Below are 25,032 nucleotides of genomic sequence, written 5' to 3'. Positions count from 1 at the left end.
GAGCAACAAAGTCCATTGTTTAACACTGCCAATTATCAGAGCTTCCTAACTATGATCAGTGATTTTCTTTTGGGAACACAGCGATCCAAATTCCTGTTCCCCACAACCACTGCAAGCCACTGAGTACCTTTCCAGGGCTTTCTCTGCGTAATTTGGATCTAGGTCTGCTAGACTGGTTTGGGCTTTTTTTTACTATTACCTTTGACTAATTCTAATAAAGCAAAATATTAAGCCAGTGTAGACTCTCAGAAGAACAAAATATGAGGCGGGGGGAACAATTTTCAGTATAATTTAAACTGAAATCCTATATAATCCCATTTACTAGCTTTCTATTCGAGTTACTGTAGGAGCATCTTTCTCGGGTTACTTTTGGGCATATAGCAGTGCATGTGTTCTATCTAAGTTGAGAAGAAAGCAGGGAAAGTCCTGCTTTTAGCCTTATAATTTCTTATTCTCTGAATATATGAGACAAGATAAGGCAAACAGCCTTCAATTTTAATGAAATTCTGAGAATGAGTTGGAAGAGTCACTTATCTTACAAGGAAGTGGTGGGAGGAAGAAGGGCATTGACATTATGTTGTCTGTTTCATAAGAACACAGTGTACAGCTTCTGTAATTGCAGTGTAGCATTATGAGGCTGTTCAATAATCTGTCATGTCTCAAGTTAATACTGATTAAAATCTAAGTCTCCTTAGCCATTTACGCTAAGATAGCTTTGTTTTAATTAAAAACTAGTTCATAATATGCCTGTGGTATTCAGCTGAGATTTTGATTTTTGCCTCTCCAGAAAATAAAAATGCTTTAGGAGAGCTAAATTTGCTCTTTGTATGTCTCTCTGCACAGTTATAGCATTACAGCTCCATTTCAGTCAACATCATCTTCACTCGTTCAAACCCAAGAAACTGTTACCCTGGTTTCTGTGGAAATACAGAATAAGGCTGGTTAAGACAAGAGGATTAAAGTCTCAGCTACAGAAGTTTTGCACATTGGGCCTCTAAAAGGGAATGGCAAATGAATTAGGGTATTTAGAGCTAAACTTTTGTTCTGCTGTGGTCTCTGTAGATATGTATGTGAGAACAAACTCTGTTCTTTTGCCAATTACAGTTTTCACTTTCAGCCTGTCAAAGAGGAGTTAGAAAGTGAAACTCCTGTTCCTTAGTGGCGTCCCAATAACACCAGTACTCCATGTTGCCTTTGCAGGAATGGAGCCATCAAAATTTTCCATTCCATTTTTTGATGTTCTGTGTTCATTACCAGCTGCACATATTCACTGCCGTAATAGACTTATCTGCAGATAACACCCAGTATAATAACCTTGTATTGGAATTTGAACTCTTCCAGATATGAAGAAATTTGTCCCATAAACCTTTCTTTTTTTTTTTTTTTTAAATTTGGCAGATTGAAGAAAATGAATATATCAAAATTGAGAATGCTGAAAATACCAGCAAGCTAACAATATCATCAACAAAGCAGGAACACTGTGGATGTTACACCCTAGTTGTAGAGAACAAACTTGGCAGCAGACAAGCACAAGTCAACCTTACAGTTGTTGGTGAGTCCATAATAATCTTTTAGATATACACTTATTCTTCAGACATCACTCTACATTTGCTTTATGTATGATGATATACAAAAAATTAAATAAAATAATCAGATAACTAAAGAAGACTGAAATGAAAAATGAGTACTTTAAAAAATATCTGGACTGGACATTGTAATAAGGACTACAGGGAAGTTCAGTAGGGCCATTCTGTGCTTTATTTTGAAAAATTATTCATTACAGATGGAGGAACAAAATAACTCAGACTTAAAAAAAACCAAACAATAACTCCTGTCTCTTGGGGTTGTTTTTGTTAGGTAGGACTTCTTTCTCCTGTTTAATCTTTGCAGCATCCAGATGTTTGCTAGACTGCAAATTTTAAAACTGTTATTTCAGGGAGGATTGAGGTGGTTTCTATTAGACTATAAATTTGAAAACATCCTGTTGCTTGGGAGAGGGAGATTTTATCCTTTTAATTGAAATTCCTACCATTGTCTACCGTTCTATAGTGACAGAAAACAGTGAATAAAGGCACTCTATTTAAAATATGAAGCTCTTTGTATATGGGCCTTTACACAAATGTATTTCAAAGCTTCAAACAGCCTTGTCAGATGATACATTCAAGTCACCAAGTTTATTGTAGCAGGCTATGGACAGCTGCAGGTAGCTGTAGACTGGTAGAAGGTTGCAGCATGTTTGCAGATAAAACTGCAGCCTCGATGTAGACCTGCTAGCTTGAGTATCAGACAAACTCTAGAGCTGTGACATTTAGCTCTGAAAGGGATAATGAACCCACCTTGGTGCGGATACACAGCAAATCATTTCCAGGGAAACCTAGGGAAGTTCACAAGCAAAGGGAGTAACTTGGTTAAAACATTAGTCTGCTGGATGGGTCTATTTTTAGGCTCTGTTATCTGCAGCCTGCAGAGAGTATTGACACAAGGCAGGGGAGGGCAGAGCTTGCCCAAACATTTGGATGAATTCTAGTTCAACTAGCAAAGCTGTATCCTAAACACTCACTCAAAACTGTACTGGCTCTGCTGTCCTAACAGGTAGGTGGGCTAGTGAGCAAGTAAAAAAATGCAGGAATAATTGCATTTATTATTCCTGACTCCAAAGAAATCAATGGCAAAGTACCATTAACCCAAGTTGGACTGGAAATTCATTCCAGCAATCCTGAGAATAACTTACAAAGTTTAATGAGCAGAATCACACTTTCAAGTACTGCTAAAGAGTAAATATCACTCAGTTGCATACTGCTGTACATATTGTTGATAGAGGCTTCCTCATTATTTAAAGAAATCTCTTCACCTAACCTGTGGCTTTTGTTGCACTTAAAAATAACTGCATAAATATCAAAGAGATTACAGCAATGTGCCAGAAATTCAAGAATAGAAGAAAATAGAATGGGTATTTTTCATGATGCATTGATAAATTTTACTAACCCTTCCAACAGTGACTGTGCAGGTCAGAAGTATAGCTAGGTTAAAAATGAACACCATGAAAAATTGGGCCTTGAATACTCATCATATACATCATTTTGGATACAGCTTCTGACTTCAAAGCCCCGACACTGCTTATTAGCAGCTACAGGAATGGCAGGAGATTAATCACTCCTTACATTTCCTTTTTTTCCCTTTTTCCTAGGCAACTGCTTCAGGCTTCTAACTGTAGCAGGTTGTTGGGCAAAATGGATGGTTTTAGGCTGAACTAGGCCAACAATTCCTATTATCTTGTCGCTGTGTGAACCTTGACTCATTATTATATAAGTCATTGCTTTATATCCTTTGGAGTTAATTGGTTTGAAAGTCTTTGAATTCTATAACCTTATAAAGCTACATCTCAGCCTCCTCCTTTGCTCTTCCATAAGAAATGTGCCAGAGAACAGTGGGATTCCCAGAGATGCTTTTGGGAGAGTTGGGTGAAGAATCCTTACAATGTACTGGAATTTGCCATGTGTTTTGGCTGATGACAAGCTGTCTGTTTCCAATAAAAAAGAATAAATCCCCTCTTGTAAAATTGCCAAGATCTTCAGATCTCGCTGACGTCAGCACTGCCAAACACATGACAAAGCCTCAAGACTCCTAGTTTGCTACAGATGCATGTTAAGGCCAGATCCTTCCATCTGGGTACTCAAAAATATGGGAAAAGGGAGAAAAATGTCTTCCTTCTAGGGAGTGGGTTAGAACTGCACCACTGAGGTAAAAATCCTTTAAAGGTGTCAAATGTTCATGAGTGTTGGAAATTACTTTTCTCCAAAGCCTGCTCCAGTAAAATAGGGAAGCTATGCTACTCTGAATCCGCAAAATGTGACACTTCTTAGTCTACCAAAGCTCGTCCTTAGTCCTGAATTCTCACCTGTCCATCCTCTCTGCTCCGTTCAAAGTACTGGGAAGAAATTTGCCCTGCCTGCTCTGACCCCACATTCATAACAAGCATTTGTGGAGAAAGCCCTGGTGCTACAGATCAGCTCTGTTTGCCTCAGCTATTTACAATAAGGCTCTAAACTCTCCGTGGGCTGCCTCCCTGTAAGTTACCTATAAAAGGCATCTACGTGTATGCTGTGTGCTCAAAACTCTGCTGACCACAGTCCACAACTAAGTCTTGAATGCCCTGAGGGAAACTACGAATACAGAACATCTGCTTTCTGAAGGAGTGTGTCTGAGCTGACCTGGAGCTATGTTTCTCAAAGGGCTAGCTAATGGAGCTGTCTGCTTTGAATTTTAGCAAGTCAAAAACATTTGTTAAAACAATATGGAAATAAAGAAATATTTCTTTTATTGTTACCTTTTACAACCACGTGGGTTACAAAGTCTTCATGTTGATGCGCAAGCTTCTCACGTGAAAAACTCCAATAAGGATTTCCCAAAATAAATTTTAACAGTAACACATGCCAGGGAGCAGGTTGCCCAGAAAAGCTGTGAAGTCTCCATCCTTGGAGGTATTCAGGTTCACGCTGGATAAACATCTGAACAGTCCGACCTTATAGCTGATCATGCTTCTGGCAGAAGGTCTGAAGACCTTCCTGAGGAGATTCAAGACCATCCATTTTGCTTTTATATTTATGGTTGTCAAAGATCTTTCTTCATAAAAAAATGACATTATTGACTTAACCTCCAACCAGAGGACAAAGGACTGAGCTTATCAGCCAGGAGTTAAATCAGAAATGATCCTGCTGTGATTTAAACCCTGAGTCTTAGACTGTAATCTGTAGCTGGGGGAAAAAAGCTACCTAAAAAATCCTGCGAATTTAGTTCCTAAAGTCTTACATTTAACTTCTCACACTGTCAGACTTCAACTGCAAACCTAACTGAACTGAGCAGGGGTTCTGACAAAGAGTTTGCATATGATATGATTTGATGCAGTTTGGGCCATGGGACAAGATGCTCTTGAAGGAAACTCAACTTTGTCCTAAGTACTTTTTTTTCTTTTGCAATTTTAATGAATATCGATGAAAAAAATGTCCATTACACACAGCCTCCAGTGGGAGCTGTTTGCAGTGCACACACTGGATACACCAGTACAGACATAGTCAGGTTAGAGGAGACTTGTTAATTGATAGGCAGTGCAGTGTGATAATGAATACACAGCACTGAGCCACAAGGACCAAGTCTTGAGTTTAGCATTGATTTATTGTGTACCTTTGTCTGTGCAAGCACTAATTAATACTAGGAGACCTGCATAGAAGCAAGACATCCAAATTAAGCAATGTCATCTTTTAAAGGGTTGACAGATCCCAAAATGTCCATGTTGAGCTCTCCTCTATTGTGTTACAATCAGATCTCTTAAAAAAACAGTTTCATTAGTGATCTCTCTAGGGAGATTTTGCAACATGTTTCTCCTCCAAAACCAAAATGGCTTGATGTGAGACTGAGCTAATGATTTACAGCAGACACTTTGTCAGATTAAAGTGGACTTCTCTTGCCAAAGCTACATTAAATGAGCCAGTGATAAGCATAGGGTAAGATGGGACTGATTTAGGCAAGGTAGTTCCTTCACTCTACAGTGATAGCATTATTTTCATGCCATTTATTGGATGAATATCATAGAGTCATAGAATAGTTAGGGTTGGAAAGGACCTTAAGATCATCTAGTTCCAACCCCCCTCCCATGGGCAGGGACACCTCACACTAAACCATCTCACCCAAGGCTCTATCCAATCTGGCCTTGAACACTGCCAGGGATGGAGCATTCGCAACCTCCCTGGGCAACCCATTCCAGTGCCTCACCACCCTCACAGTGAAGAATTTCCTCCTTATATCCAATCTAAACTTCCCCTGTGTAAGTTTTAACCCATTACCCCTTGTCCTGTCACTACAGTCTCTAATGAAGAGTCCCTCCCCAGCATCCCTATAGGCCCCCTTCAGATACTGGAAGGCTTCTATGAGGTCTCCACACAGCCTTCTCTTCTCCAGGCTGAACAGCCCCAACTTTCTCAGCCTATTTTCATACAGGAGGTGCTCCAGTCCCCTGATCATCCTCATGGCCCTTCTCTGGACTTGTTCCAACAGTTTCATGTCCTTTTTATGTTGAGGACACCAGAACTGCACACAATACTCCAAGTGAAGTCTCATGAGAGCAGAGTAGAGGGGCAGGATCACCTCCTTCGACCTGCTGGTCACGCTCCTTTTGATGCAGCCCAGGATACGGTTGGCTTTCTGGACTGTGAGCACACACTGAAGCTGGCTCATGTTCATTTTCTCATCAACCAACACCCCCAAGTCCTTTCTCCGCAGGGCTGCTCTGAATCTGTTCTCTGCCCAACCTGTAGCTGTGCCTGGGATTGCTCCGACCCAGGTGTAGGACCTTGCACTTGGCATGGTTAAACTCCATGAGGTTGGCATCAGCCCGCCTCACAAGTGTGTCAGGGTCCCTCTGGACGGCATTCTTTCCCTCCAGGGTATCAACCGAACCACACAGCTTGGTGTCATCGGCAAACTTGCTGAGGGCGCACTCAATCCCACTGTCCATGTCACCAACAAAGATGTTAAACAAGACCGGTCCCAACACCGATCCCTGAGGGACACCACTCGTTACTGATCTCCAGCTGGACACTGAGCCATTGACCACAACTCTTTGCGTGCGGCCATCCAACCAGTTGTTTATCCACCCAGTGGTCCATCCATCAAATTGATGTCTCTCCAATTTAGAGACAAGGATGTCATGTGGGACAGTGTGGAATACTTTGCCCAAGTCCAGGTAGATGACATCAACTGCTCTGCCCCTGTCCATCAGTTCTGTAGCCTCATCATAGAAGGCCACCAAATTGGTCAGGCAGGATTTCCCCTTAGTGAAGCCATGCTGGCTGTCACCAAGCACCTTGTTGATTTTCATGTGCCTTAGCATGCCTTCCAGGAGAATCTGCTCCAGGATTTTGCCAGGCACAGAGGTGAGACTGACTGCTCTGTAATTCCCCAGGTCATCCATTTTCCCCTTCTTGAAAATGGGGGTTATATTTCCCTTTTTCCAGTCGTCGGGAACTTCACCTGACTGCCATGATTTCTCAAATATTTTTTATTATCAAACTTACAGTTCTGAACATATTAGCTCTGTAGTAACAGGATTAGCCCAATCTGTAACCACTTAGAAAAAGGAACTTGGTTTTCATGCTGTCTAAAGCTGGGTACTATGACAAAGAGTCAAAAGAATAATGGAGTATTCAACAAGAATTTGGCACTAGAGAATTAGTCTGTTCTGCAGCTATGCCACGAGCTTCCTTCATGATTTTGGGCAAACTGCTTCATGTTTCCATGCCTAGTATACAGTGGGTTTCTGATGATCAGTGTTTGGTGAGTACTTTGCATATTACTGATATCTTTTACTTTTTTAAATAAAGGAGCAAAACCACATGTACCACCTACCCGGGGGCTTATTTTGACCCAGACTGTTTGTCACTTCTAAATCCTTTAGATCTGTATTGTTCTTGGTGTGGTAATGTATTAAAAAAAAAATCATGGCAATTAGTGAGCTCTTTGGCAGTTACATGCAGAAGAATGACAGTGATGTCATTGTATCCTGAGAGGCCTAAAGATAATTGTTACAGTGTTTTTATTACTCTAAGCATTTGTGCACATACTGTGTGCTGCATCCTCATGCACTATTGGAAACTGATAAACCACGTACTTAAAGACACATGTATAAGCACATTGCATATATACCGTCATGCAAGTCATAGAACGTGAATTCACTAAGTAATGCCTGCTCCTCTGCATGAGGTTACTAGTCCATATTTGAGTTAGGATGGAGAAGTTACTTCCTGTGAGGAAACTATTACTTCTATGCCTTTAGCAGGATCTGTATGATACAGATCATCACTAACTCCAATAGTCATTCAATATAATGGTAGAATTATTCATTGCTTTTATGAAGTGCTTGCTCCTGGTTCAACATATATGCATGCTATATTAGTATTAGTTCTTTGCTCTGAAACTGTTATAAGGAAATGTGGACGCATAGCCAACAGTTCACAGTGGAAATATCAGTGTTTTTTGTGACTGCCTGGGAAGTCTGGCTCAGTGCTAGCTGCTCAGACTGCGTGGATCCAGAGGTGGTCAGAAATTGTGTGTTCCCTCTCTGGAAAAGTGCGTGCAGCCATCTGTGAGGCAGATAGCAAAGTGGAACAACCATAGGCACTTCTACAGAGAAAACTGCAGCTTGGAAATATTAACATGAATGCTTCCGAGACTTCATCTTCCGAGAAGCATCAGATTGTATCTTGCAGGATCCATGTGATTCCCTGTTTACAGTTAGGGTCAAGAATGCAGTGAATCCTCTAAGAATATGCGGGTGGACTGTCTCTAACCTTTAGCCTTTAAAATTCCTCTGGATTGCTGGAGGACTTTTTATAGTTAAAGGGCAACCAGACTGGTGGTTAAGGAAGAGATGTCTTATACTGCTGTTGCTGCTGCTGCTGTAGTTCAGCAGTGTTGTACTCTCCACGGTCAGCCTCCTTACTAATGCTTGGTGGCAAAACTCTGAAGCAGTATCAGAACTAAATTTACACAGCGAGATAACAATGTATAGAGGAAAAACGGTTTATGTTGCCCTATGCGTCAGTGCTTGTATACAGATATTATTCCTTGAAGAGCCATCTAGTTTCAGTGTCATTTCTGTTAGAAGAAATTCCAGCAGAACTCCCTGCTTAGTTATTTTTCCTGATACTTACCTTCACCTTTCCCCTGATAAAGAAAAGGAAATATCATGGCAGTATTTTTTTTACCTCAGAATTCCTGTATTTCACCTGCTGTTAAATGCTATGAATGGCTTGGTTATTAAAAATGATTCATCATGACTCCAGCTCATAAACATGGGGTTCCAAGGACCCAAACTCACCTCAGCAAAGACTTGGAATCTGTTGATAGTCTTAAGGGGAAAGTCCTAAAATTCATTCTGTCTTTCAGCGGACAGGTATTGGAGCTCTGATTCAGTCAGTTATCAAACCAGATGCATAACATGTAGCACATGAGTAGTCCAAATAGCTTGTTGATTCAGGCACAGGAGCAGATAGTTTAGAAAAAGGGCTCCTGAGAATGCATTATGTATTTGTTTGTTCCATTAGGCCTGTGGCAGAAGATGTTCTTGTGCTGAGGGCATTTGTGTGGGAGTGGTGAGTTCTGGTTTCGTTCCCAGCTCCATTCTCCCGCATGTCCTTGAGCAAGGTCATTTTACTCTTTTATGCCTCAGTTACCCCAAGTGGCAGAGTAGGAACAATGGCATGAAGCAGTGCTTTGGGCCTCCAGTGTTTATGAGACACTTTATCTGCAGGAAAAGGGCAGTTTTTACACAACCTAGTTTTATGTCAGAGTTGTCAGGAAGGGCAATATGGTGATGGTTCACACTTCAAGGAGGTTAGCACCAGTCTGCATTATGTATTACAGGGAAGGTGTGAATTTCAGACTCTGGACCCCTGAGCTAACTAGCCTTGTCCATGTGGTCCTCAGCTGTGCTGGGGAGGCTGCTTCTTTAGGAGAAATTTTCAACTCCTATGTTGTTTTGCAGCAAAATAAGACATAGAAGTTGCATATGTACTAAAGTTAGAATACTTTAGTACCTCTAGTATACTAACATCCAGCAGAGCGTTAATGGTTGTTACAGGGTGTTCAGGGGTAATAATATCTCTACTTTCAGGACTTCTCTCCCTTGAGAAAAAAGTTGCAGGGCATAGTTTTCCAAGCAAAGCAGAGATGTCTGCCATGACCCCAAGCCCTGTCAGCAATAATGCCGACTTCAGTTATGACCTTTTATGGTTTCGCTTTTCTCCTGCTGATGGATTTCAAATGAAGGCTTTGCCAGTGCTGTCGGCATGGACAGTGTTCAACTGGCTTTTGCAGCGCATTAAATGCCTTCTCTGGCTAAACAGCTTGTGGAATGGAATTAAATTGTTTTGTTCTGTCTGTTCTTTATCTGGCAGACAAATATCACGATAGCTAATAATAGTATTATACAGAAATATGATAACGGGATTTAGAAAGAAACCAAACCAGTTTTGAGAACAGATGAAGCTACTTCAGAGATGTTGCTTCAGTGCTGTCTCTGTTCATAAAAGAAAAATAACTTTTTTTTCAGATGCTGTACTTGTGCTGTTCTCAGTTTTCAGAGGCTTTCTACTGGAATAACATTGCTGCTTAAGAGCCACCAGGGCCCCGCAAGCTCTGAACGTGCAGCAAGCCCTATTGTCTTGCTTTTGCTCAGCCTGACCCTTACATCAAGTAGCAGAGCAATTTCCATTTCCCTGCACTCTGAGTCAGATAAGGAGATTTCTGCCTTTTTTGGTCTCATGGAATGGTGCTTGTGTTCTGTGCACTCTGTAAACTGATCAATGTGGAGAAGACAGTGAGATCTGGCTAGCAGCTTCATATTATATGGGTGTCCTGTATGAGTTGTGGGTTTGCCACATATGCAGAAAGAGAGAAAGTCCCTTTCTGTATCAAGAGGAATTTTGGGTTACACACCACTGAAAAACAAGACAAGGACCTCAAGTCAAATTTGTCTCATAAACAGCAATTAATTAAAAGCTGAGCATGCTTATGCTTTATGTTTCTCGAGTTTACAACTTAATTAGAGGTTACTCCAGGCTGTATGTCAAAACCTGTTTACCAAAATATTTCTGAAAATTTGTCTAAGGAAGGGATGCAGCTGAATTCAATTTGGAAGTAACTAATAAGTGCATGTTTCAGTCCTGCTATGGTCTTAAATGTGGTTTATACATTTCATATGAGGCCAGCTTGTGACATTACCATTTGCCCTACGGAGCACATGCAACAAAGAACAAACTTGAATCTGACCTCTTTGGTCTGAGGTAGTGGTAATTTACACCTCCCTTTGTTGGGAAGCAGGGTTTTTTAATCTGAGCTTAGTTTGCTGGAGCGCAAAGGGAGGAAAGCAGTAGAGCACTCCTTCACATCACCTCCACTCCCCTCTCCCCTATGTATGGTGCATAACACATATGAGTTGCTACTGATATTTCCTCAGTGCCACAAGTGTTAGTCACTTTATGCAGTCTCTGTGCTGCTGTGTAGAACAGTCCCTGAGTGAGGCTTAAGGCCAAATTAGCTACTTGTCCTTCTCTTTTTCTTGCCTAGGCTTTGGGAGCCAGCTCAGGGCAATTCTTACTGATATTCCTAATGATATTACATAGGAAGCTTTGTGCTTGATACCCCATTAGCATTTAACTGTCCAACCTCCAACTTTCTTGTTAGCCTCTACATTCATACTGTTAGGCAAACGGGGTGATCATGCATCCTAGTAAAAGAGGTGTAAGTACTATCTATCTGCTACAAAGGCACTGGAGTTTATAGGATTTTGACCAAGTTCAACAGGACTGTGTAGAAACAGCCAATTTGACTGGGACAATCTAGACTATCATAAAGTGTAGCTAAGTCTTCATTTTGGTGTTACATGCATGTTGTAAGTTAGCCAAGACTGGAATATTGTTAGTTTCATACAGTTAAGACATTTTATGGTGGAGAACATTTATGTGTTTTCTTTTGTCGCATGTAACAGTAAAACTGAAGTTACAGCTTGCTATTCAAATTAATCGCTTCCCCTATAGAAATGTTCACAAGCAGCAGTGCATGTCTGGATGCACTCTCTTCCTTCTAGTTAATATGTTGGCTTGTGGCTATGGTTTGGTCCAGAACAGGAAGAACAAAACTGTGGTCCAAAAAGCCTATGTAAAGCCCTCACAATATAAGCCTAAGTATGAAGTATGTTTATGTGTGTAAGAGACTGCACATGACATGCAAATGAAATACTGAAAATGAGCAGCTCAAGGACATTAACGGTATACTAAATACTAAAACAGGACAAAATAGAGAATTGCGCTTGACTTCCATGCTCCTCCTTGACCCACTGGATATTTTTATTGGAAGCAGTTAATTGTGCTGATAGAGATTTCATATTCCAGAAGGGAATGTAGTTTGGCAAAATATCCTAGCTTTCAATACAGGCAGATGAATAAAGGGTAACCTTTAAAATCCTCATGGAATAAACTTGAGAAACAAAACAGACACATGGAGAGACCATCTGCAAATTCTCTGAATGTGCACAGCTGTAGGATACCATCCAGTCTGATATCAAACAATTTTAAAGCATGGTAAAATGGTACATCTGTCATACTAAGAAAGAGCGAAGATCAAGCTTTCATTCTTGTTTATGATCTCCCATAGCAGCTACTACCCCAGTATTTATACATTGAGCAGATCTGCAAGCAGCAGCATGTGGTAGACTTCAAACAAAAATATGCATCTTTGTGGCTCAAGAGAGTCCAGCCAGGGTTGCAGGTTTTTGTCTTTGCCTACTGGGAAAAATTTCTTAGGAAAGGAGAAATATTCCCCTGGCTGGCATATATTAGATTGAAGCCATGTAGGATTTTCTTCAGCACTGATGTCCCCTTGGCTATGACTGTTTTCTCTCCAGTGCTCACATACTTAAGCCTTGCTTCTGTAAACTATGCTGGCCAAATGGATTGCAGCTATCTAGGGGAGTCATGGAAAGAGAGGTCACTAAGGTAACTGTGGCTTAGGCAACTGATAAATTATGAAGCTGTTTCCAAATGAAACTCTGGGCATGAAAGTCAGCAGAGACTGTATTTTCATGTCCTGCACGAGAGGACAGTGCTCTGAAAAGACAGAAGCATATGAGTTCTTTCTTCCTTCAATGTAACATTCAGTGCACTAGAGCAAGCTAACACTTTATTTTTTTTTCAAACAGAAACCCCTCTAATGCATACAGTCCAGATTTAGCTGTGTGCAGAGCAGATGTCAGAGAATCTGTACTGTTTTGACAAACCTGAACAGATGCCTCTGTAAAGTGACAGACTACTGGCTTAACTTTTTATTCAAAAGCTATTTTACTCTTGCTGTAAGCAACTGCTCTGTTCTGTTTGGAGTTAGGGCAAATCAGCTGTTTACTTATCCAAGTTCTTCTATCTGCATCTTGACATGATGCAAGAATGATTATATAGGAAGAAAACAAGACACAGAGCTAAATATTCTTTTTATGTACAGATTTTTAAGGGGACAGAGGTAACATCATTCCCTACAAGGTCTGCATGGATAGCAACTTGCAGTGAAAAGGAGATTGCTATCACTGCTGTTAGACTAAAATCATACACAATCCATGTGTGCTATACAACCAGTTCTCTGGTGGCTGCTGTAGCATTGTAAAAGGGTTCTGATATTGTGAATGGTGTAAGCATTAAATTCTCACTTCTTGCAACTCCAAGGCAGCTAGGACAGGATAGTACAGGGAAGGCACCAGGAGATCAAGATTCAATTCTCATCTTTGTTACAGTCTCTCCTTCTATTCTTAGGCAAATCACTTAACTGCTCTGACTCAGTTCATGATATCTACACTACAAATTCATGCTTGTTAGAAGTCCCTTTTATTCTACTAGAAAATGAGGTGAGTAAAATGTGACAGCTAAGCACGGCAATAAGCCATTACCGAGGTTAAGGACATCTTGTTCTCTGATATCTGTGTTTAACAAGAGAGGTACTGTATAATGATGAATCCTAGTGGAATGGCTTTTTAAGTGTTGCCAAAATGAATACAGATAACCAATGTTCTAGCAGGCTCTTTTTCTTCTGCCTGGGCATTCTCATACAGAATGCAGTGGCAAACCCTTGGTGTCCACCTCCTTCCCTCCCAGCCTTTTCCCTCATAGTTAGCAAATTATCTTCTACTACATTTAAGTTATGGAGGAAGATGGATTTTCCATCACAACTGAGCTAAAAGGAATTACAAAAGCTTTTTTTCAGGAAAATAATTGGTCAGCAGAACTTGCACACTTCCAAATAATGAACTGATATTTAACCATCTTGATCAGATTAGACTACCCCATTTTCCCTCTCTATGAGTAAAACCACAGCAGTCAGAGGAGAAGCCCTTCTGTCCAAGGACTAAAGGCACGTTTGTGGCAAACTGTGGCTATTTCTGTCTGCTCAGTCATTTTCCCAGGGATGATAATTTGAGTATGGTCATATGAGAATTACCAGTGAGCATATAGTCCACCAGAGTAAGGCTTGATCAAAGTCCACAGCAGTTTTCCCCAGCATTTGGATGTTTTTGTTGTTAAAAAAGCGGCTGTATTTTTGGCTGGTTTGCCAGTTCTGCCCTTCTTAAGGAGAAAGTGATAATGTCCATTAGCAGTTTTAGCCATCAAAATGGGAAAGGATTTTATCAGTCCATGTCCAGTGTAACCACTGTTTGTAGCCTCTTACTCTTATCAATCTTTTTCTTTTCATCTTCTGTCATTTTATCCTTTGATTTCTCATTCAACCTTTGGCCACTAGTTCATCCAAATCAACATCATCATTATTTTGTAGGTTTTGCTAGATTACTTCTGAGAGGATTATTCCCAAGGAAGATATTTCTTCCCTTTAAAGTCTTTTGAAGTACTTAACATCCATAAAGAGTTTCTTAATCAGTAGCTTTTTTTAAAAAGTCACATTCTTCTGCCCTAGAAAAACATTCATTTCAGTTAGTGTAATCATTAAACTTGATTTTGAAAAATTCATATACCTGCATGGGGTTTGTATTGCTTCGATGTTTGCATGGTTGGCTGCTTATCTGCACACCAGGTTCTGGTGATATTGGATCTATTCATGCAAATAAGGACTGCAGGAACAAGCCTCTAACTGGGGATAAACAGAAGCTTTGATCTTCCACCTCCCCAGCAATTTCCAAGATGTATATGAGATTTAAAAAATCTCAGTATTTAAATTATGTAAAATCATAGAATCATAGAATAGTTAGGGTTGGAAAGGACCTTAAGATCATCTAGTTCCAAACCCCTGCCATGGGCAGGGACACCTCACACTAAATCATGCCACCCAAGGCTCTGTCCAGCCTGGCCTTGAACACCACCAGGGATGGAGCATTCACAACCTCCCTGGGCAACCCATTCCAGTGCCTCACCACCCTCACAGTGAAGAATTTCCTCCTTATATCCAATCTAAACTTCTCCTGTTTAAGTTTTAACCCGTTACCCCTTGTCCTATCACTGCAGTCCCTAATGAAGAGTCCCTCCCCAGCATCCCTATAGGCCCCCTTCAGATACTGGAAGGCTGCTATGAGGTCTCCATGCAGCCTTCTCTTCTCCAGAGACGGCTGCATGGACTGCACTAGCCTTTGAAAAACTTCACATAGGTGAAGTTGTTCACTAAATTGTTAGCAGACAAAGTTGTCACCTTTCAAGATCTGTGTTTCTGTGTCAACAAACTGGTATTAGTATCTCTGCTACCCAGGTATATTTGGATGAGAAGCACATTCTGAGGCTGTGAATAATTAGTAGCGGCTCTGAAGTATGGAAGCAGATGAAGGTAACTGGAGAAAGAGCGTCACAGCTATGGTGATTGTTACAGGGGTAAACCTCTAAGGAATTTCACCAAGGAGTGGTTTGCACCACTGTGGGAGATCTATAGTTTCTGTAATGGTAGCTGTGAAGGGCATTAGGCTTCAGTATGGCTGACCAAGATGCCCAGGGAACTGAACAACCCATGCTGAGGTCCATATAGGATGGGTGTCTATGTCAGCTAATTCAGGTATGTCCATCTGCATTGCAGTTGTTCCTTCTTCCTGTAGTACAAACCTCTGAAGCAGAGCAGTGGCATGGAAAGAAAAAGGCTGTTACTTAGGGCCAGTAATACCCTAATGGAAGTCCTGCCTCTTCCCCTCATGACTTCATCCAATCTGCTTTGATATGTTTTTCCAGATAAACCAGATCCACCTGCTGGAACACCTTGCGCATCAGACATACGGAGTTCCTCCCTCACTCTCTCATGGTACGGCTCCTCTTATGATGGTGGAAGTGCAGTGCAGTCCTACACTGTGGAGATCTGGAACTCAATGGATAACAAATGGACAGATCTCACCACCTGCCGCAGCACCTCTTTCAACGTGCAGGACCTGCAGGCTGACCGAGAGTACAAATTCCGTGTGCGAGCTGCTAACGTGTATGGCATCAGCGAGCCCAGTCAAGAATCTGAACTGGTAAAAGTTGGAGAGAAACAAGAAGGTTAGTTTTTAAGAGGGAAAGAAATAGATCTAAATTCAATTAAGCTCAGTCTTAACAGTTCCCCAGTGGAGTCAGGCTGTACACACTCCATGTATGCCTCTGTGAAATGAATGCTCATGCCGACTTTAAGTATGTTGAAAGCCCCCTTGCAGACTTAGTGTGCGTGTCTGAGCATTAAGTTTTGCATGCATCCAGTGTGGAAACTTGGCTTCAGGGATCCAAAACCTCTGCCTGATCCCCTGGTGAAAGCAGTCAATAATTCAACTACTGGCTTGCTGTGTGAGTGCTGGCTGACAAACTTCTGTAGTTCAGTGCAGAAGTAATGGGAGATGAAACCTTTCACAGATATGTTACACATTCAGACTGTGCCCAGTTGGAAAATGTTTGGTGGTTTACCTGAATCTTACTCATAGATTCATTACAGTTTATACTGGGCACACCATGGAAAAACAAGCCATAAAGACTACCCCAAATTTGTCTTTGGAAATAAAATCATAGAATCATAGGATAGTTAGGGTTGGAAAGGACCTTGAGATCATCAAGTTCAAACCCCCCTGCCATGGGCAGGGACACCTCACACTAAACCATCTCGCCCAGCCCCAACTTCCTCAGCCTGTCTTCATACGGGAGGTGCTCCAGTCCCCTGATCATCCTCATGGCCCTCCTCTGGACTTGTTCCAACAGTTCCACGTCCTTTTTATGTTGAGGACACCAGAACTGTACACAATACTCCAAGTGAGGTCTCACAAGAGCAGAGTAGAGGGGCAGGATCACCTCCTTCGACCTGCTGGTCACGCTCCTTTTGATGCAGCCCAGGATACGGTTGGCTTTCTGGGCTGTGAGCGCACACTGAAGCCGGCTCATGTTCAGTTTCTCATCGAACAACACCCCCAAGTATTTCTCCACAGGGCTGCTCTGAATCTCTTCTCTGCCCAACCTGTAGCTGTGAAATAGTAAATACGCTTGCTGTCAGGCAAACACTGAATACGCAGCAGAAACTGGATTAGTCTCTCACACCTAGTTGTAGTTCCCATGCTTCAAATCCCAGCATGATAGAGCTCCTCAGTCTTTTTGCCCCTAGTAGACTAATCTTGTGAGATCAAGGCATGTTGGTTTTGCAGCATGATGGGTGCTAAAAATATTTTTTAGGGTTTTTAATTACAGTTGCACATACCTGTAAAAATATTTTCAGTAGCTTTTGCCTCTTATTTTTTGCTTAAGATCTCCCAAAGGACTAATGGGAAGAGCTGGAGCATTTTAGAAATTATTTGGAACCTGGTACTAAAATTTTAAACACACACAAAAATCAATATTGTTTTTTAAACCCAGATATTGAATGAATATTTTTTTGCACACCCACATCTACCTACTGTGCAAGGATCACTTTGATAGTCATACCATACCAAAAAGCCCAGGCCAGGAATAATGTATTTTGCCATTTGTCTTCGAGGAGTGGACTGTATGTTGTGTATCTCTCTCCTTACCTATGTATGCAGGGCTTTGGAGTTTAATTGTCTCACATAGCCCTTTTGATGTTATCTTTTATTGCCACAGCAAAACAAAAATGATAGCAAAGTGATGCAGCATCACACAACTGCGTAAGCCTTTCAAGAGACATTTCCAAACAAAAGCAAACCGTATTTCTCTTCAAGAGCTAAATTCTGAGAAATCACTTCCCTGTATTTTAAAGATTTTAAATGTGATCTAAATCAAGATGAAACTTCTCTTCAAAGGGAGGAAAATTACATTAAGAGCAACAATAAAATTGAAAGGGAGCTAGATGGTATAGGATCTTCATAATAAAATTACCTGTGTTTCATTAGCCTCTTTCTTTGGATGGAGGACAAACACCTTCTAGAGTTAGGGACCTGACTCTTCCCTACATTTGTTTTTTCCTAGAACAAGCACTAATTGTACTGGATCAAACAAACAAGCCATTTTTAAGACTGAGAGTTTAAGACTGAGATATAGATTTAATAGAAAAGGGCTAGAAAGTGTGTGAATCATTGTGATACATACAAAAAACCCAAACAAATAAACAAAAAAACAACCAAAGGAAATATTGTTTTGAGTGAAAAGAAAATGTATTCTTTCCATAGGAGGGTGGGTTGTCTTGGAGCTCTCAATGCCAGCGCTTCTTGACTTCAATTCTTGATACTGCAGCTAGCATTGAGAAAGGGCAAGTCATATAAAACATGATTTTTTAAGCGTGTGAACTGGTGCTTTAATTAAAGGCAGTGGAAAATGCATGTGTCCAGCACCTGTCAAAGTCAGGACTTTAAGCTGCCATCTATGTAAATACTTATCTGAGTAACTAGGGATTTTCTGTTGCTGCCAGAAAGACTGATTACTGATTTTCATACTCAGGTAACCAGTGCATATTAGCAATCTCAGTATAACCTTGGTGAAGAAAGGTATGATTAACTTTTAATGAAAACAGCTCCTCACATAAGGCTGTAAATCACAACAGATTATAGGTATTGCCATGTTTGAGGAATATTCAGTACCTTTGACTCACTTCTGAGAAAGGTTTTAACACAGCTACTCAGCACTTACCAAGATCAGATATGTTCCAATTATCTAATTTAGGCTTCCACTGGTGGAGCAAAATGTTTCTAGTTCATTGCTTCAATACAGTGTTGCTGCAGAACAGCGAACTGACTTCTTTGTCTGATCAGTATTTGGCAGACATTAACTACTGGCAGTGTGGTTGGGATCAGCTCCTTTATGCAGCCCTTAAAAGGGGAGGAAAATGTGATGTGCTCTATGCAAGTGTGGTTTCCAGCTGAGGAAGATCTGAGGACAGTTACGCTTGAGGGGGGAAGGCTTGCTTCCTTCCCTGCTCTTCTGGTAAATTGCTGCACACCAGCTCGTCTGTGCTGGGACATACAAGGGTTGCAAATGCAGAAAAAAAGAGAGACAGGCTTTAGTAACAGATTATACCTACTTGATTTTCTTTGCTACCAGAAGACAGATGCAGCATTATGTGTTGGATGTGAAAAAGCGATGCCCATGCATCAGATCAGCTGTCTGCTCACCCTGCGCCCTTTTTTTCTGCTGTTTTCTTCTCAGCTGCTGCATATAGCTCTATACTCTAATATAGTTAACAGCATCCAGAGTACTGCATTAATGTTTCAAAACATAAATCTGTTGACACAGTGGGGATAAATCACTTCGTTAGGCTTGCACTCTACCGTGGCAAAGTGCACCTTCAGCATCTAAAGTGAGGATTTTACAGGTCACTGTACAACTGCCTTTGCAGCTTTTCAAATGACTGGTTATAGCCACAGCTCTTAGGAGCAAGCCTGAGAGGTGCAAGCAATATGTAACACCATTCCAGCTGCAACCCGTTTCCCCTCATACTGCAGGCAACATAGGGAACAACACACAAACCAGTGCTACTGACAGTTCATGCACACGAAAATTAAAAATTAAAATCAAGACACTCAGGCCAGCTTTTACTCTGCCTCATGCCACTGGGCTTGCCAACGTTTCTGCCTGTCTTTGAGTATGTCTGCAGAACTGAGGCTCCATTTGGACATCAGGGATTTCAAAATTCAGCCATGCTCAGGAAAGCGCATGCTGTCCAACGTTTGTAGCTATCTTGAGCCTGAAAACTTTGTCTGGATGCTTTGCAGGAAAGCTTTTCATGTAAAAACTCGCTTTATTTTCAGCTTTGCAACACCAAAAAAATGCATAGAAAAGCTAGAAAAGGATGTGCCATTGAACCAGAAGTGTTGTTATTGATTTTAATATTTTGAATTTATTTTCTATTTCACTAAAGCATTCCTAAAGCTACTTATTAAATGACCTTGAACTGGTTGAGTACGCTGCTGTTTCTAGTAGGCAAGTATAATAGACAAGTACTGCGAAACACATTAACTTGATTTATCAAGAAATGGTGACCAGACTGTGACTGTGTAGTCAATGACCAAATAGAAGTGTTGAAGAGATTTTAATTATGAAGTTAATGCCCATGTCATCCTGAATAACTTGACTGTGTTATGTACATACCATAGCCTACATAATAAGTTATTCATGTCTTTTTATTTTCATCATAGAACTTAAAGAGGATGAAGTGGAGTTATCTGATGATGGTAAGAAATTCATATTTTAATCAGGACAAATGAAAATCTGTGTTTTCATTCATGTTTTATGGAGGTTTTAATCATGGTCCTTAATATTTATTTATAGAAGGGAAAGAAACTGAGGTCGAGTATCGGACGGTTACTATCAACACTGAACAAAAAGTTTCAGATGTCTATAATATTGAAGAAAGGCTGGGATCGTAAGTACTGTGTTGTGCTTTTAAAGACATGGAGTTTCCAAGGCTACCAGTCAATTATAAAGATCATGTGCACTCATTCTTTGACAGTGTCTTGCACTTTCAACATTCCAACAGGGCTCCTCTGTTGCAGTAAAAATAGGTTTTAACATATGTTGGCCCCAACTCCATAAACATTCTTTATTCCTATTAATTGATAATTTTAAATAGACACCATGCACATCTCTGGCAAGGCGAATGGAGCCCACAAATGAATAATGCTAGATGATTCATTCGTTTTTCAATGCTCTAAAAGCTAGCTGAAAAAAAAAGGTACACATTGTGCACTTGAATTTCCATTATATCCATTAGTGGTAATAAGATTATCCTGCCCATGGGCTAGAATCTCTTTTGACAGCGGTCATAATCCCAAGAGCATTAACAGTGTTGCTCAGTGAAGGTCAGTGATTAGCCTGGCTGTGTTTCTCAGTGCTCAAACTCATGGTTATGTGAACTGCATGCCACAATAATCTTTCAGTAATTTGCGCTGCTGGTGGTGCTGAAGGCCAAAAGATCTTCTATGCTGCCATTAATAAATCTTGATAAATGTATCGTAAGAGTAGAATTGTACATATGCAGCATGTGAAATAATAGTATTGAAGCCTCTAGCATTCCGATTCTGATTTCACCTATATCCAATATCCTGCCCCTGAGTTGTCTCCTATCTGCTGCCCCTTCAGAGTGTATGATCTATAGAAAACTGTGCAGAAAGACTTGGGTGACATGAATTAAAGCCTGGTAGAACCTTCTTATATAAAACTTGCTAATTGGTATAGTGGGGCGTCTATAAATGTGGCATTCATTCAAAAATTCTTGCAGATTACTCTGCACAAAATCAGTACAGAACAGTATTTGATATGAAGACATTTTTATTTCAGAATGGAGTGGTTGTACTGAATATTTAGTAAAATATTGCTATTTATGGTGGCCCATACATTGCAAAAACTTTTACTGGAAATAGTTGTATATTTTCAGGGGGAAATTTGGACAAGTCTTTAGGCTTGTTGAAAAGAAGACTGGAAAAGTTTGGGCAGGAAAATTTTTCAAAGCATATTCTGCTAAGGAAAAAGAAAACATAAGGGATGAAATCAGCATCATGAACTGTCTACATCATCCAAAACTTGTCCAATGTGTAGATGCCTTTGAAGAAAAAGCCAACATCGTTATGGTCTTGGAAATGTAAGTATAAAGTAGATCTCATTAACAAAGCAAATGATGTTGAAAATAATTGTGCAAATGTAGCAACTTACCCAGATATGGGACTGTCAAAGGTTTCAGGATCGTCAGGGCCTGGATGGTTTTCACATCTTGTAAGTTTCTCCAGTTACGTATCCAACTTGTTTAAACTGTGTAAGTGAATCTGTGTTGTATCTCTTAAAAATAAGAGAGATGTGTTACAGCCTTTATTGTCTAGTTTGTTTGGTTTTTATTGTCTAGTTTGTTTGGTTTTTAAAGTACCTGTGGTGTTTTTCTGCTGCTCATTCTTTTGTTGCCAACTTGGGAGGGGAGACAAAAAAAGTTAGCTGCAATTTAGGCTTTCATTTAGAACCAAATATATGTTTAAGGAAAAAAATCTTTCTTTCTTTAGGCAGTTCTGAACATGTATTGTAAAAGCTCATGTCAAATTTCACTTAAACACTGGTAAGTTGTCTTGTGCAGAGAACTGAATGTTGGTGTGCAAGAGCTAGTAAGAAAGATATGCTTGGGAATGCAAACATTTAAGCTACGTTCTAACAATATATTTGAATTTCCATGAAAAATTCAGCCAGGCAAATTTATAATGCCCAAGAGGTGTTAGGAACATTTTAGTTTTCATCAAGTTCTATATCCAGTTTTTATATTCTTAAGAGACTTGAAGGATTAGTCTGATGTGGTTTTTCTGCAACAACATAAATACTCCAATTGCAAACCATTTATAATAAAGGAGTGCTGTCTAAAAAATCTCCTCAGATGAATGCAGTGAATGTTCTACATCTATACCAGTAGATGCAGGAAGACTGATTACACTGACTGTTTCCCACCAAAAGACCCCTAATTAAACATGAATTGATTTGCCCCTAATGTCAATACACAGATTCTCTATGCTGGTCCAGGTGTAGCAGTTGTAGAAGGGAATTTCTCCTTTAGTTGAAAGTTATTGCACTCTTCATCCAAAGCTATACAATTATGTAAAGCTGCATTTGAAGACAGCCTGTGTTGCTGCCTTGCTCTTGCTGAGTAAGAGAGCAACACTTATTTTTTACCTCCCAGAAATCATTTGCCTTGACCTACTTATTCCACACCACTGTGGGAAGTAGCAGAAAAGCACCACTAAAGCAGTTCTGTCAAGCACCTCACAGGCCTGTGACGGGTATCTTTGTATTTAAAAATAGCAGTTACTTACTTATCAAAACAAAAAGAAGGTTCAGAACATGTTCATGCACCAGAATTCACTATAAGAAAAGCACAGCATGGGATGGAAAGTAATGGTCAGACTTCATAAACAATAATGACCAACATGACCAATGTTTACATCATCCATAATGCACCTGCTTGGTATGACTCCAGTACTTGTGGCAGTAGCAGCTGGAAAGAAAATGAAATCCTGATCCGTGCTGATGCTTTTTATCCAAAAAGTTACATCAGTCACTGTTCTGTTGCCACATCTACTTCAAGTGCTGTCTGCTGCAAGCAGCAGCAGCAGGTGTTTTGCTGGCTGGAAATGCTAAATAAGATATAAATTGTTAGAAGCAAAAGTCTATATGTCTGTTTTGCTCGCTTGGCAGTTGCCTAGATTATGTGCAAACTCCTATAGCACATTTCAGAGACTGGATCGCCATTATACAACCTTGGAACTTGTGTGCAAGAAAGTGGTTTTATTTTTAGGTTCAGAAGTTGAGCAAGCTGCTGATGGTAAGGGAAGGGAGCCCTACTTAGCCTGGAATTAGGATCTGGCAGACCTAATGGAAAACAAGGAAATGTATAAAGAGCTTTGAATAGCATATGGCTTTACACTCCATTAGTTACCCCCTGCCAACAAAGAGGTTTTACTTTTAAAAATATAGAAAAATGCAATCTAAAGTGATTTTGTTAACCAGTCTAACTAGGGTATGATTTTAGTTTGGGGTAACCAACTTTTCTGGCTTTTGACCCCCATACAAAGACAGGAGGAGAAATGGTTCTTCAAGCAGCGGGCAGGTAGTAGCAGTCTGTCCCTGCTCTGGAGCAGGTCTGGGCAGTCAGTTGCTTGTGTGGCATCTTTGCGTCAGATGACTCTTGGCAGCCTCTATACCTGTTTGACACAGTCCCAGCACAGCCACTGAACCCGTATTATTAGACAGCCACAGGTGGATCATTTCTGGTTTTGCTATTAAGCTAATAATTCTTTGAATATCAAAGAAGTTGTGGAAAATACCTTCAAAAATTTTTAGTCTCCAAGCTGTTTTCCTTATTCCCATTAGAGTCTAAATGCACGGATTTCACATAAATCAAGCTCAATTGCCATCAGCCTCCTTTGAAACCAGATTTTAGCAGTGACTGGAATGTAGCAGCTCCCCCTCCACTATTAATGAAAAGCACCTTTGGATTTTTCTAACTGATACTTATCCTAAGATTTTAATTTTATGCCCATATATTTCTCAAAACTTTTTGAACTTCAGCCTCTCTTAATATTTTTCATGCCACTATTTTATACTGTTTGATTTCATATTTATAATAAATGCACTATTTTTTATCATTCATTTAAAATCAAACACTAGAAAGATTCAAATTCTTGATGTGCTTTTCCTTGGAAACCACCCCATCTGCCTTTTGCTGGAAACTGGGGACACATCTCAGGCATTTCCTTTTCAAATATAGCAATATACTGGCTCCACAACAAGCATCTCAGTGGAAAAAGAACATCTGAAAAATAGCAGCATGTTGTGAATGGCATTCAGCAGCAGGAGCTAAGTGCCTCAGAGTTTTTACATACTTCAGAAAGTTAGTTTAATTTGACATAGATTAAAAGTTTATTGTATTGCAAATGAAGATTATTAAAGAAAAAAAATCAGTAGTAAACTCCATTCCTCTGGTGTGATTTAAGCTGGCACAAGTCACTAAGAGTTTTCTCTTTTTTTGAAGTGAGATTTACTAAAATGCAGTTGAGTATTTGCCCTGGGTAACTCCAAGGTAGATTCTTCCCACTGCTCCTTCATGACCAAAACTTCTAATAAAGTATTTTTAAACTGTGCATTCTGTGACTCTATAGACAGGAATATTTTCCTCATCTAGAGAAAACTGAAAAGAGGAGAATTCAGTAAAGAATGAGAGATTTAGATTCTGAACTAGTTGTGACTGTCGGAAGCAAGCTGACTTCTGTATACACATAGAACCTAATCTGCATTGGTTCATTTCAGCTTCCTAACCTGGCAAAAATGAAACTGGATTTGGCTCAGAATATGAATACAAAATGTGTATTCTAAAAATGCAATTGCAATTTAATCTATGATGCTACCAGAGGATCTAATGATCCAAGGATAAAAAAATGCATATTTATTAACAGTAGTTAATGTCCAAATAGTATGCTAAAAAGTGGTGCTTGAAACAATGGTACAACTTCTGAAATTTTTTTGCTTTATGGATCTGAAAAGTATGGCACTTTTTACAGTAAAAAAAAGCCATCATTCTCTG

The 25,032-nt window shown here is 40.1% G+C and overlaps 1 protein-coding gene across 1 annotated transcript in view; it reads left to right on the top strand.

Annotated features, from left to right (window-relative positions):
- The window catches only part of MYLK (myosin light chain kinase), a 224,807-nt gene that overhangs the window by 177,428 nt on the left and 22,347 nt on the right, over window positions 1-25,032 (top strand). Inside the window, 5 exon segments of the mRNA XM_061469756.1 lie at window positions 1,399-1,552; window positions 15,756-16,058; window positions 20,120-20,155; window positions 20,253-20,346; window positions 21,358-21,561. Coding sequence (XP_061325740.1) covers window positions 1,399-1,552; window positions 15,756-16,058; window positions 20,120-20,155; window positions 20,253-20,346; window positions 21,358-21,561 — 791 coding nt within the window.

This window comes from Pezoporus flaviventris, unplaced genomic scaffold (genome assembly GCF_033815535.1).
Source record: "Pezoporus flaviventris isolate CSIRO_AGI_PZ_B2104156 unplaced genomic scaffold, CSIRO_AGI_Pfla_v1 ptg000001l, whole genome shotgun sequence".
Lineage (NCBI taxonomy): Eukaryota > Metazoa > Chordata > Aves > Psittaciformes > Psittacidae > Pezoporus > Pezoporus flaviventris.
Note: the sequence above shows the minus strand (reverse complement) of the source record. Positions and strands in the feature narration are given on the sequence as shown.